The following is a 15,377-nucleotide window of genomic DNA, read 5'->3' as shown; positions in this document are numbered from 1 at the left end:
CATCACTCATGCCTGAAATAGACCTTCATCTTCTGTTCAAGGTTCTTTGTTCCTTTAAGAACCAATTCAGGTTCCACCTCTTCCATAAAGCATTCCCTGACCGCCTTCCTCCCCCATCTCTTCTTGTTCAAGTTTCTTCTTTTTTTCTTCGTATGTTACTCTGTTTTCTGGTTTGGTAGGACTTGCACTTTTCTGCTGAAATAATCTTTTAGAACCTAGGAATTCCTGAGTAGACTGAGATGAGGAAGTTAGCAGAGGTTCCAAATCCAAATTCTACCCAAATAGCCCAGATTATTTCAAGTGATTTTCATAATTTTCATGGGAAGGAAGGCTTGTTAAAATTTCATTTTGTGGGAAAAGGCCATTTTTACTTTGTTATTTTAAAAATGTCATTGATGGTGCTAACAATGGTTACCAAACTTTTTACTGACTGCACAGGATTTTTTTTTTCTTTTTCCGTGAGGAACTGAGGCACACTGAATTTCTAAGTTGTCAACAAAAGAAGGGTTTTGGACAGTCCATCTTTGAAACCAATTACTGGCCCCTTTGTATTGCTCCTCTTCTCTTCATCTTCCACTTCCTTACCTATTCTTTTTTACTCCTCATGACTGTCAATGGAGGACTTTGTGCCTTCATGGATGGAGCTACTGTTTGACCTTCCCAACACCAAATAAGGAAAAGCCAGCAGCAAACCACAGCTGGAGGTGGGGTGGGGTGGTTCTTGGACTGGGAGTCACACCTAGTGAAGCTCAGGCTAGGGTACATCCTTTACGAAATACTGCTTTAACCAATCTCTAAATGAATATCAAAAATCTACCATCATTAATGATATTGTGACATCAGATGTGGTCGTTGTTTATTCAGTCAGCAAGGATTTGTAAGTGCTTACTCTGTGCCAGACATACAAAAGTTTTGGGGAAACAGAGACCCCCCTAAAAAAAGAACGAAAGAAAGAAAAAAGAAAAGAAAAATAAAGTGGCTGTCCTCAAGGAGTTTACCCTCTATCTGGAGAAATAACATACATAAGTATATACAAAACATGCCAAGTAAATAAATATAAAATGACTTAATGGTGAAGGCATTAGCAACAGAGAATCATGTAGGGGTCATACACTTGAGCTGAGTTTTAAAGGAAGTTAATGGATTCTAAGAAGTAGGAGGAAGGAGGGAGGACATTCCAGGTTTAGGGGACAATTATTTTTTGCATAACTTTTTTTTTTTATAATGGAGGGGTCAGTGTCAGAGAAGAGTATACCTGAAAATTACTGTGTTATAAAAAAACAAAAAGCATGACTAAAACTTAGTCTAAAAAAAGTTTATGATGCTTTACTCCAAAGGAAAGCATTTGGTATAGTTTTTGGACAAACACTTGCTTTGGGGAGGTAACCTCTCAAAGGCCCCCTTTAGTAGTATTTCCATCTCCATTAGAGGTTTCCCTTCTCTGACCTAATTTTGATTTGATCTTAGTCTTTGTTGCCTGCAGGATTTTGTTGTTATTATTTTGTTATTTAATAAAGGGGTTCCAATCTAAGATTTAGTTGTTGTAGGGAGCTCCTTCCTCCGATATAAATTGGCAGCTTCTCTGATTTGCAACCTCAGATTGTTGCCCCGGGGCATTGGAAGTTTAGGTTACTTGTCCATGGTCACCATCAATGTCAGAAGCAGGACTTGAGCCTGCATCTGTTTAAAGGCAAGATCAGCCCTCTACATAAAATTCATGCAATGTGGTCTCAGGTCAATGCCACAATTTTCAGCCCAATTGGACTTCTTTACATCAGAAGAACTGTGCCTGAGCATTCTAGTTTGATGAGCTATTGTTACTGCCTGTCTTTCAGGTACAGGAGAGAGCGGCAAAAGCACATTCATCAAGCAGATGAGAATCATCCATGGATCAGGTTACTCTGATGAAGACAAAAGAGGATTCACAAAACTGGTGTATCAGAACATATTTACAGCAATGCAGGCTATGATCAGAGCCATGGACACACTCAAAATCCCATACAAGTATGAACACAATAAGGTAAGCTTTGCTAATTTTTTTTATACTTCCTATGATAAAAACATTACTGTATTGCCAATGGTCCTTTAAAAGATTCTCAAATATAGAGAGCTTTTTTGACCTTCCCCAAAAAGATGTCCAGTGGACAGTCAGTTATTTGTAGGAGATATACTTTAATAGCATGGTCATTTATTATTACAGTGTCATCATGAAAGCCAGATGTGAACATATTATTGTAAATGTAGTAGACTTGTTTCTTTTAAAGGTGTATTTTGTTGTGGCATATTAAATGGATATGAAGTTGGTTGTCTTCCAGCTTATATAAACCTGAACTCCAAAGTAAAGTTTGAAATTGTGACACAAAATGACTGAAGCCAGAAAACTTCAAAGAGAATCTGACTGTGTTGTCTTAGCTCACACCCTGTACACTTCATTTACAAAGAAAGGAAAGCATCTTAGGGCCATTGTGTCTGGTTTAATTTTAAACTTCCTGATTGGCCTTTCTGAGGGCTGCAGCCTCAATTTTCTTTCAAAACAGTCCAATCTCACGTCTGTTTTTGCCCAGATTTACGTGTTGTCCTTCAAACTCGGCACCCCCGGGTAGATAACACTTGTGAAAGTCAGTGGCACCTTCTAAACTAATACTAGGAATGGTTAGGCAGGAAACACACATTTTTGAGCTTTTTATTTTTAAGCAATAACAAATAAACATTGCAAGTATCTGGTAGCATGTTTATTAAGGAACAGAACTCTTTGTTTAGAAAGAAGTAGAGAAAGGACCATGATTAGATCAGACTGCAAGGAATTTTAGGACACAAACTTAAAGATGTGATGATATGTAATGACAGTTTTAATGGAGGATGATGCATATGAATCCGTACAAAGTGGCAGTCACAGAGTGCACAGAAGGTATCATAATTCAGATTTTCCTGTGGCACTTTGCCCTCTTTCTGGCCACCTTTACTCTCTACCTTGCATCATACTTATCTATGTACCTGTCATGCTACTCCCAGGAGAATGTAAGTTCCTTGAGGTCAAGAACTGCTTTTTCTTTCTTTTCTTTACTTTATTTCTTTCTCTTTTTTTGGTCTTCATATTTCTACTGCCTAAAGGCAATATGGGTCAGGAAGATCTGGTTTCAGTCCTTTCTTGTAAACGTACTGGCTGCATGATCTTTGGCAAATCACTTAACCACTCAGGTTAAGGACTCTAGGAAACTCTCTGAGACTAAAACTTTAATAGCAACTTCTTGAACTGATTTCTTGGCTGGAATTTTCCTTACTAGAAGTTCCCTACATCAAAGATACAAGCAGTTCAAACCTCCCCTCCAAAATCTCTAGCACCTAACTGCTAGATCGTGCAGTGGATAGAACACCAGCCCTGGAGTCTGGAGAACCTGAGTTCAAATATGGCCTCAGACACTTACTAGCAATGTGACCCTGGGCAATTCACTCAACCCTGTTTGCGTCAGTTCTTCATCTATAAAATGAGCTGAAGAAGGAAATGGCAAACTACTCTAGTATCTTTTCCAAGAAAACCCTACTCAACAACAATTACAAATACCTAGCACAGTGCCTTGAAAAATAGTAGGGGCCTAATACAAGCTCATACAGACATTTCAATTTAACTGTGGGGTTTGTTGCTATTGCAAATGCCTTGTCTTGATCATCCTCATTTCAGGTTTGGGAATAAGGTAGGTAGTCTGTGTGCACATATGTCTAGATTTGAAAATGAAATCAAGGCAGCACAATTCAGCATCTACCTAGGGCAGCAAAATAGATAAGATCCACCCAAGGCGATAGAGCTTTGCCTTTGAGGCATCTGTTTTCTCTCTAAATTAAAAAAATAGAATGATTCCTGCTAGTGAAAGTTCAGGTACTCTATGGTAGAGAGTAATCCTATATTGACATCAAAGATCATCTTTTTATTGATTCCTTGGTAGTTTTATGCTTGGCAGAAGCTGACCACCTACAATAAGCCACAGAGAATAAATCACCTCTGATTAATAGGATATATTCTATTACTTGAGAGGTGTTTGAGCGTCATTAATCAGAGCATTAAATTCTGGAAAGAAAAAAGAAATGCGTGGTAATCTAAAGTTAAGGATTAGACTTCCTTTGATTTCTATTCAATTAGATGACCTCTGTGGTTTTGTGATTCTATGAACTCTATTCAGTCAGGGAAAATGAAAGATATGTGAAGGTGTAATCTCCTGGTATGTAGTAGCATTTGTGATTCAATCCTGAAAGCAGAATTATAGGCAAAATAATGAAATTCCATCTACCTTGAGCTTAAATTACCAATCAAAAGGCATTTCATATTTAAACAACAGAAAATCAAGATTTTCCCCTCTTCTTTTTCTATTAACTGGTTATGTTCTCACACACCGACATCCTCCCATGTAAGCTTAATTCAGTGTGACTACTCTAACCAAGCCTTATAGGAATACAGAGTTCATCCCGAGATAGCCTTGCTCATTCAACAATAACAACAACAACTACAACAACAAAACTCTCAGGGAAAAAAGCAAGAGCTTAAGATTTCTCCAGCATTTTAAATGTCACAATTTTGTGATGCTCATTACTATTTGTTTATTTGACCGGGTATGCCAAAGGGGGTAGTGAAGGATGCTGAGTATTTGGGCCATTATAGTAGCCTAGAGTAGGCTACCAAGTTTTCTGGGCAACAGACATTTAAAACTTAAGAATGGATTTTCTAGTTGTCATATCTAGATTCTCTGTGTAGTTTCTACCTTGTCTTATATTGCTGTGATAGATTTTTTTTTTATTCAGTAATAGTTGAGACAATCTTGAAAGGTTTCTTCTTTGATTATTAATAAGCACTCCCGTTTATTCAGAATGATTGGAGAATTGGTTGCTGTGATTAAGTTACATTCTGACTAATTGAGATATGATTCAGGTAAACTTATATAAACACACAGAATTGTTAGGAAGATGTGAGTTCTTGGTGTCAGCTACTTTACCTGTAATTTGCCTTGTTCTCATAAATCTAATGTTTTACAGATAATTCTAGGAATTTGAGGCATTTGGTCCAGAGATAAAGATCAATGCTATTTGTCATATTTATTATTCTTTTGGTATGGACCTATAATTTCACTGGTATGGGGAGATCTCTGGCTAATTCAGAGTGGTGACTGTTTTGCATCTTGGAGAGTTTCCTGGGAGCACTGTTACCCAACTGTTATGTAAAAATTAATCTGGCTGTAGCATTTGCCAAGAAAGGCATAACCATCTATTGTTAAAATTTTTAAATATTTAGGTATGGACCATGTTCCAAACTACTTTGTGACTTGACCAAGTATATAATGATTTCCCATTCCTTAAATTATTTAACTTCTGCCTGTGGAAATACCCTTGTCACTCAGGTTATGATTACTGCTACTATGGTGCCTACAATGTCCATATGTATTTTGTGTTCCTTATTTAATCTACACATATCTGCAGGTCACAACCTCACACTGTCTTAATAAAAAATTGTTGCCAAAAATTTAATCACTTGGTGGCCAATCTCCTGATAATAACCCTGTCTGGATTTAGCTAAGTTGCTAAGTTTAGTTAAAGTTCCTTGAATGACAAACTTGTGATCTATCCTTAGGCCCATACTCAACCAAATCTTTTATAGCTTGGTAGACCTACCAGAGCATGAATTTGGGGGGCATAGCTTCAGGAGTCCAGGGGAATCTCCATGCCATCATGAGGTATCAGAGTACGAACTTAATGAAAGACTTTTTGTTTTTCAAAACTGAGAATAAGACTAATACAATCTTAATGAAGTTCATAAATAGCTGAATGCCAGGCCTGTAGGCCCAAATTTATTGACCTGTTAAATTTAATTTAGGAAATTTTTATTGAGCTTAATTACTGTGTCCCTAGCACTGTGCTAGATACTTTGGGAGATATAAAGAAGCTTGGCCTACCTTTAAGGAGTTTGTAATCTAGTTGAGAGACTAACCATACACATGCCAAAAAATTAATAATATCTGAGCTGAATAAAAATTCAGTTAAAAAATTTTTACTAAAAGCCAGTCTATATGCAGTGGCATTATTCCAGGAGCTGAGGATATAGACAAAAATGAAACCTAAATTATGATAAGTATTATATTAAGAAAATTAAGGAAGGAGAGAAAAATTAACAAGTGGAGAAATCAGGGAAGGCTTCATAAAGGAGGGGGCCACCTGAGCTGAACCGTGAAGTGGGGAAAAAAGGTTCTGAGAAAAATGGGATGAAGGGAAGTCATTGTATTTCAGGTACCGGGGACAGATTGTGCAAATTCAGAGAGCTGGACAATCAAGTTTAAGAAATAGTTAATATTACAGTTTGACTGGAGAATAGAGTTTGAAATAAACTTGAAAAGGTTGGTGCCAGCTAGATGGCATTGCCTTAAATGCCTGGTTTGACTGAATAAGGTCTAAAGGCAGTGGGCATCTGCTGAAGATGTTTGCACTTGGAGGGTGACACGGTGAAATCTGAGTTTTCGATTAGTGGAAGATGAGTGGAAGATGTTTTGGAGAATGGAGAGATTCAAGGAAGAGGACACCAATTAAGAAGCTCCTAGAGTAGTACAAAATGCTCTAAGGTGGTGAGAGTCTAAAGTAGGATTGAGTTTATGTGAGTGAAGAGACAGGAACAGATACTGAAGATGGTTTGCTGAGGAATTCGCAAGACTTGGCAAGTGCTTGGATATAGGGGTGAGGGTGAGGGAAAGGGAGAGGCAGGAATGGTTATGTGGTAAAGAACCTAGGTGACTGGGAGATTGTGGTCTTCCAATCAAAAGGGAAGTTTGGAGGAGAGACTGATTTTGATGGGAAAGATAATTAGTTCACCTGTAGACATGTTGAATTTGAAAAGACTTTGGGACATCCAAAAATACATGTCCAGCAGGTTGTTTATGATTCATAACTGGAGTCCAGGAGAGAGATTAGGGATATCTATATACCTATATATGGATATGGATATATATGTATATATTGTGTAAATGTTTGTGTATACATATAGAAATACGTAGAGATGCATATATGTTATCTATATAGAGATGATATAATGGTTTCTTAATATTTTGATAGTTTTATATGTCTTTTAATGCAACTAATTGTTGACAACTATAACTGAGTTGGACCATCTTTACAAACAACAAAAAAAACCACTCCATTCTAGTTAATACATAATAAAAAAAATCATAACATAAAGCTTTTCAGCAGTGTCTTGTACATAGTAAGTACTTAATAAACTCTACTGTTTACTTGTTGAATTCGGCTTTTTATTGCTGCACCACCATATTTACTCTGGGTTCAAAGGCAAATGACTTTTTACAAAAATGTCATAGCTTGTTTATTGAAATAACTGTTTAAAAAGACATCAAGGCATTAGTATTTGTTTGCTGCAAAGTGACTTTTGAGTTGTGAATGTGTTGTGCCAAAATATTGGTGTTGCTTTTGTTTCTGCTTGAGCCAGAGGGAACAAAGGTAATGGTAGTTGTGGAATGTAACATAGACTCTCTTTGTGCTACATTCTAGCCTAAGTCCTTTACTGGGTACTAACGAATTTTCAAATATTTCCAGAAGTAAAGGCCTGTTCTTCCCCAACTTTGTATCAAATTTTATATCCAAGATTGCCCATAACCTACAAAGTTATGAAATACATGAAATCAAAAGGATATAAATTTTTTAAGAAAAGGAATAGATTTGTATACCTCTCTCTCACTTCCTTTATTCCACAGAACTTTGTTGCTTTATTTGTCTTGAGTTTGGACTTATTTCTAATTCTTACTTAATGTTTTCCCTTACTAACCACAGGATCAAGAGCTATGGATAAAAGTGGTTAATTACTATGCACTTAGCCAAATGCAGTCAATAGACATTTATTAAGTGCCTACTAGGCAACTAGGTGGCACAAAAGGTAGCTAGGGGACAAAGTGGATATATAGTGGATAGAGAACTGGGCCTGGAGTCAGGAAGACCTGAATTCAAATATTGGCTCATACACTCAGTAGCTGTGTGACCCTGGGCAAATCACTTAACTTCAATTTGCCTCACCTTTCTTAGCTGAAAAAATGAGGACAATAATATCCTCCTTTTTGGGGGTAAAATAAAAGAAAAATAAAACCCCCATTTTATCCCAAACAGTAAAAGAGAATAAGAACCCCAATGGGTTGAGCATCAAATGATATATTTATAAAGCACTACCCCAGTGCCTGTGACACATAGTGCCACATAGTAGGCACTTAATAAATGCTTGTTCCCCTTTCCCCGTGTACAAGACACTGGACTTTGTTTGGTTCAGGTTATTTTTTCAAAAGGAAATATCCATAGTTGTGGCATTTTATGGTAGCCTGTCCTGTCCTCATAAATTCTTCTGACTTACTCTTGCCTCACTGACTTTGCCCCACTTGGGTTGGCTCTTAATAAAAACAGCGACATAAAATACCTGGAAGCAATCGACATGGCTGTGGGTCTGTCATTTTCAAAACAGCTTTGGTAAGATAATCTTATGGATTTGAACCTCTGCACTCCTAGCACATTTGTTGTTGGTATCACTCATATGGTACTCACAATAAATTGCCTTTTACTGTTATTTTTTCACATGGCCTCCTTGACCCCAATAGGATTGTTCAGGGGAATAATCCTTGAGGACAGGCACCATGTCTTATAATCCCTTGTATCCCCTACAGTACATAGCCTCAGTGACAAGTATGAAAAGGTCTTGGTCCATTTTGCCAACCCAGGAAAGAGAAAATATAATAATGTTATTATTTTTAAAATAGTAATGTAGATGCCTTCTTCTTCAGGTACTCAACTAATCCACACATATCCCAGAAGTCTGTTGTCAACTCCATTTTCAAAAGCTAAGCTTTTTTTTTAAATGCTGTACTAGTTTTTACACTTAGACACAAAAGTCCTTATAAGCACCTAGACTGAGACTGGATTTGCAGTCCATCCTAGAGGAGGAAAAACTCATGTCTGATGCCTGAGTTTCCCCTTGAAGCACCTGTTATGCTTCTGATAGTTACTTTTAGAAGAGACATCGGCCAACACGTCTCAATTCTCTTGCCTTCTCTAGGTCCTTTTTGGTAAAAGAGGACAACATAGAAACAGATATTCAAGCTACCAATGTTTCTGACAAACCACAGCATGCCTAAAACTGTTATTCTATGCACAAGAAAAAAACTAGACACAACAGTCCCTAGACATTTCAGAGAACTCAGCTAGTAATTCTTCATGCTTTTGAACTCTATACAAATAATGTTATATCAATCAGCACATTTTCTCATTTTAAAGAAATACCAAAAGGCTTAATTAACTTTTTATACATCTACCCTCCAAAATGGAGATAATGAAAGCAGCTCTACTAAATAAGCTTGATTATGTTTAATATTCTTGTTGAGGGTGAGGATATCTGGGTAGTTTTTTGTTTGTTTTTTAAGGTAGTGGCTCTTATTTTCTTCAAATTGTGGATCTTGGATATGCTTTAGAAGGAATGACAAGGACTTAATCCTTAGTCCCTTTGAAATCCAGAAAGAGTAAAATATAATGTCACTACATCAAGAATCTGTTCTACTGTGAGTATGGAAGTGCCATCCACCAACTTGAATCCATCTGTAACTTAGTAAATCAAGCTTAAATAGTTGCCTTTCTATCAGTGACTCTTTTTCTCTTTCCCTCGCTCTTTCTTCCTCCTTCCATCCCTTTCTCTATCTCTGTCTGTGTCTCTCTCTGTCTCTCCTCCAACCCTATCCTCTCCTATTATTTATGTAGCTTTGCTAAGGGAGGTTCACAGTCAATTTTGGAAAGTAAGATGACCTTAGGATACTAAAGTGGAAGCTACTGCTCCTTTAAAATGATGTAGTGTATATTAAGCCCTTTGCAAACCTTGATACACTATGTAAGTGCTATTACTATTGCTTATTATCACTACTGTCATTTCAATATCAGTTAAATCTTTGTTAGAACACTGTTTCCATTTTGGATCTTTACTTCTCAATAAGGGAAAGGAGAGTTTAGAGGGAATTGAAGAAAGAGCTAAAAAAATGCTCACTTACTAGGGCTAATAGTGGGATTAATTAACCTAGAATTTTAAGTAAGCATAATAAATAGAAATTCCCATTGAAAGAGAATAATGACCTATAGTTCTCCATGTTTACTGAGAAAGTCGGCACCAAAACTTCAGCATGAGAGATTTAGGTTAGTTCCATGCTGAACTTAGGTTAGGACTTATGGAAAACTTTACTGAAAGTGAAAGGATTAATACATAGATAGGTTGTGAAATCTTCCTGTCTTACGGTCTTTAAAAGCCTTGGTGTCACGTAAAATACTTTAAGGCTGTTCTCAGGGGTAGAAAGTATGGGTTACATTAATTTCAAATTCATTTAATTTTCTTCTTCTGTGATTCAAGAACTATAGACAAGAGATTATTGATACTGTAATTACATGGCTGTAATTCGAAGGTTTTTCACTTTGACTTGCTTTTGGATATTTTAGAAGAACTATGTAATCTTCACTTAGGATGAAGTTAAAATTATCTAAACATTTAGTGACTATAAGTCCCCAACCTTTACTCCACAGAGAATTTTCTCATCCATGTCTTACTTTTCTTTAAAATATTTGATATTATATTTTACAAATGGCTTAAAACACACACACACACACACACACGCACTCACACCTTTTTGTCCTTATTCCAGACTCACCTTTTACTTTTATGGGAGTAAACTTTCCATTGTCTACCTCTGAAAATCTTAGAAGAAAAATTCTTGTTTAAAATAATAATAATAATAAATCATAGCAGTTATGTAGCACTTTAAGGCTTACAAACATCATCTCATTTAATCTTCATAATAATCCAAGGAAGTAGGTGCTATTATTATCTCCATTTAACATATGAGGAAACTGAGGCATATTGAAGTAAAGTGATTTGCCTAAGATCACATAGCTAGTAAGTGTCTGAGGCCAGATTCAGGTTAAGATCTTGCTGATTCCAGGTTCAGCATGCTATCCACTGTACCACCTAGTTTCTTAGAGCTTCTTGAATGGCCTTCTAGATGGTATATAAACTCTGACCTTGACATGGGTATATCATTCCCATTCTCTCTGCAGTATGCAACTAGATTCATCATCTGGTCAGTATTGCTTCCTTGAGCATTTGGGACTGCTTCCCCCCAAACCCATAATGAGATTCATATCTTTTTCTCTTTGACTCTTGTTTCTTACTCACTTGTTATCCCCAGCTTCTCCATTGCGGTTTTTCACTAGTATTGTCTGTGTGGAAGCTGTGTAAAAAAACAGAAACACAATATTATCTCCTGCTTTTAATGGCAAGAATGAAGATCATAAGGTAACATGGTACAGTGGAAAGAGCATTTAGCTTTGGAGTTAGTTCTGATTTTGGAACCGGGGTTCAAATTCCCCTTTGAACTTGAACTTTTAACTTCCCTGGGCCCAGTTTCTTCAAATGAAATATGAGGGTGTTGTATTAAATGACTTCTGTGGTCCCTTCTGGCTCCAGCTCTGTGATCCTAAAATCTGAAGTCCCATTTCATATACCCTGGATAAGCTTATATCAACAGTTAGTTCCTAGAGTATAGATGATGAAAAATGAGCTTTAAGTGTTGGGTATCTGGGCTGTAGCCCCCTGAGTTCATTGCAGTAATGTCCCAAAGAAAAGAGAGCAGGATAGATGGGCTTTCCTAGATTTTCCTTTCCTAGTGGGCAGGTTGCAGAAAGCAATGTCTAATTGCTAGCATTGTTATGTTTATTTCAAACATCTTCCCTCTCTCCCTATGGCCTAACTTTCTTTTCTCCTTAAGGTGGCTATGTTAGTCACAGAGCTCAAGAATAACACTTTAATTTTTCTTGGTTTACTAATATGGCATTTTTATTACTGGTTACCTCATTTAGGAATGGTCAGGGAGCTGCTCCATGGTTTTGTAATCGCTTAGACTTAGGGCCTCATTCCTTCTTCATGCCTCACATGGAACTCCCAATGCCATCAGTGAGAGCTGGACTGAGTGAAATGAGGCTCTAATAAGTTATTAAACTTTATAGAATACGCATTCATTTTCTGTCAACCCCAGTTTGGAGATTCCAGAACTCTGCAGTAGAGGACTTGGTTTTAGAGGACTTTTCTTCTCTGTGATCTTCACAGTCATTAGAGTATTAGAAGAACTGAACAAGGTTATTCAAATTTTTATTTCTTCTTTGTTTTTTGCTTTCCAACTTTGTGGAAGTCTGTTGTCTAAAGCATCAGTATTGCAAATCAGCTTAAAATATAATTGAGAAATGTTAAATTAAATAAATAAAAATATGATACAAAATAAATAATATTAATTTTTCATTTCCTATGTCAGTATGTGGCTCATTGATTCTATCTGAGTTTGACACCATTGGTACAGAGAATTAAAAACCCTTTATGTGAGGGTTTTGTCATTAAAGGAGATTCCAAGGACTGTTTCTATTATTTTCCCAGAAAATAACTACCACCATAACACTGGGATTTCTGAATGTAGAGCAGTACCACTTTATGGCATGAAATTTCATTTTTTTCTATTTCTTTTGGGGTAAAGGTAATTATCTCATTTCAGTGGAATCACAGAGTCAAATAGATGTTTTAAGCATCAGCCTATCTGTTTTTATATTTGTGGCTCTTTGCATTAGAAAGGGCATTGCTGATGGCGTTGCTATGCATATATTTGAGTGTAGCTGATAAGGTTGATGAAGACCAGCCATCCCTTTTATGCTGCATATGTGAGATGACTGCTCATTGACTTCTGCCTATAACTACTATCTTCAGAGTATATATGTCATAGTAAGTCTACTTTCCTTTTAAAGACACCCTCCCCATCAACTAGAGGATGAAATGACCTCTGAGTTCTTTTTTTGGCTGTCTTTGGAAAGTTCATGTCTAACATACCTATCTTCAGTTAAACCACACTGCTTAAAGTTGAAGAAAAATGATAATAATGATAATGATAATAATATGTATCATGTACATTTAAAGATGGTGCTATATAATATGAAGATGTTGCTGAACTATTGTTATTAGAACATGGAGGCTTATGAGACAAAAGAATCTAAGAGTAATTTTTGAGTAATTTTCTTAGTTGTAGCAATATTGATCCATCTGCATTTCATAGACATTTCTTTTGATCAATCAATCTATAATCACTTATTAAATATTTATTATTCATATGCCAGTCACTGGGCTAGCCACTGGAAGGTATACAAAAAAAAAGTGAAGTAGTCTGTGTTCTGAATAAGCTTGTATTCTATCAAGAATAACAGTATGTATTTGTAAAATGGCAGGCTAAGTTGGGCCTATGGAAATGAGTTTTCTTCTTTATAATGCTAAGTGCTCTGAATAGAAATAGATTGTAGCAGTGTTGACCCCACTTTTATCATGCATCAGTCCACTTATCTAACCATACTAGGTGAGGTCATGGCATTAGAAACTCAGGATTCTCCATCCTTTATTTGATTGTTTGATATTTCAATTGTGGCATGCTATATTCCACTGACCTCCTACTCCCACCCCGACTATAGACCCAAATATGCCTGGATAGCAGTTGCCTGAAACCTTTGCTTGGTTTCTCACATAGCTCCTCTGACCACAAATCAGGAAAGGCTTAGACCCCAGACCTCAGCTATGTGTGATGGCTGTTCTTGAGAATAATATGTCTGTATGATTACGTGCACACTTTGGGGCAAACAATTGCTTTCGGATAAAACATAAGGATAAGATATGTCTATGGTGTTTAAGAGGAACAGGATGGGGGTTAATGAATGTTTCTTCAGTTGAATTGTAATTCCTCCTTGTTTATTCTTCTTCCATCACAGAGAAACACATCACAGTGTTGAATTCCATTATGGATCTAGAAGGTTGGCTTATCTCTATCTTGTCAGGTAGTTCCCAATGGAAAACCCATGATCGATAATAGATGCTACTGAAACAATAACAAAAGCAAAAATAACTCCAAATTTTCTAATAAATAGATATTTGTGAAATATAGTAAATATTTGTGAAAGAAATTGAAAGGGAAGAAAACAACAAGAAAACTCTGCTTTATTCCATGTGAAGATTTGTATAAGTTACAGTATTTTAATTGTGGTTCTTATTTTCAGAGAAATGTGATGAGGAGAGGGCAGGCCAGGAACACGGGCATACAAGAAGTCTAATACAACCATACTGAGTAATGTTAAGGGCATTTTTTTTTTGGTCAGGGGGAAGAGTTTAGTAATGAGGACTATAACCAAGAATTATGATGGTGAATCCCCCTACAATTTCTCCCACTTTCTAAAGTACAGGCTAGAGTCTAGCCCCTATACCATTTTACTCTCCTACTAAAGGAGTTCTACTGTCCCTATTGCTTTTAGAATGAGCATTTGTACAAAAATGCCTTTTGGGGGTATTTAAAATGACAATCCGGCCCCAGTCTACTTTAAGAGGTTTATTTAGGTATCATTCCCCTTGACTCTATTTTCCAGTCAAACTGGCCTCCTTTGTATTCCTCATACTCAGCATTTGCCATCTTTGTTTCTCATACCCATACTTCACTCCCTCTTTACCTCCACCTCTTAAAATCCCTACTTTCCCAAATTACTTTGTATTTACTTCGCATATATTGCACATTTGCTTATATGTGTACATGTTGTTCTCTCCAATAGAGTGTAACTTCTTTGAGGATAGGAATGGTTGGGTTTCTGTTCCTGATTCCAGAGCAACCAGCACAGACCCTGGCATATAGTGGGCCCTTAATAAATTTGCATTGAATGAATCAATGACTTGAAACTAGAAATTCAAAATGAAACTGTGAGAATGATTCAGCATAATTTGACACCACTAAATTTGATTATAGGCTAGATTAAAACCCTGCTAAATCATCCTGAAAACAGTTTAATAGTACCTAGAATCTGAAAAATGTCTTCATAACAACAATGTTACCTCAATGACAGTCAATAAGTGACTAAAAAGATAATGTAGTACCATGCAAAGAATATTGGATTCACAGTCAAAGATTTGGGGTTCAAATTATGACGGGCTTTTTGCTACCTATGTAATCTTGGGAAATTATTTAATCTCTCTGTGACCTCTATTTCCTCATCTATAAAATGAGGGGGTTAGATTAGGTGACCTCTTAGGTCCTTTCCAGCTCTAAATGTTTGATCCTCTGACCTATGACAGATTGGATTCTGTCCTCAGTGAGAAGAAAGATACACACACACACACACACACACACACACACACACACACACACACTCTCTCTCTCTCTCTCTCTCTCACACATACACACACACACACACACACACACACAACCACATAAAAATTCTGCAGCTTTTTTTTTCTGGAAAACCTCACAATCATAAGGGGA

At 36.7% G+C, this 15,377-nt stretch overlaps 1 protein-coding gene across 1 annotated transcript in view; it reads left to right on the top strand.

Moving 5' to 3' along the window:
- The window catches only part of LOC110214560 (guanine nucleotide-binding protein G(q) subunit alpha), a 411,313-nt gene that overhangs the window by 137,210 nt on the left and 258,726 nt on the right, over positions 1–15,377 (top strand). The window contains exon 2 of the mRNA XM_020995540.2: positions 1,836–2,020. Coding sequence (XP_020851199.1) covers positions 1,836–2,020 — 185 coding nt within the window. The remainder of the gene's footprint in view (positions 1–1,835; positions 2,021–15,377) is intronic.

The sequence above is a fragment of the Phascolarctos cinereus genome, unplaced genomic scaffold, assembly GCF_003287225.1.
Source record: "Phascolarctos cinereus isolate Bilbo 61053 unplaced genomic scaffold, phaCin_HiC Scaffold_4;HRSCAF=312, whole genome shotgun sequence".
NCBI lineage: Eukaryota > Metazoa > Chordata > Mammalia > Diprotodontia > Phascolarctidae > Phascolarctos > Phascolarctos cinereus.
The sequence above is the reverse complement of the archived record's forward strand: the minus strand, read 5'-3'. Positions and strand labels throughout refer to the sequence as shown.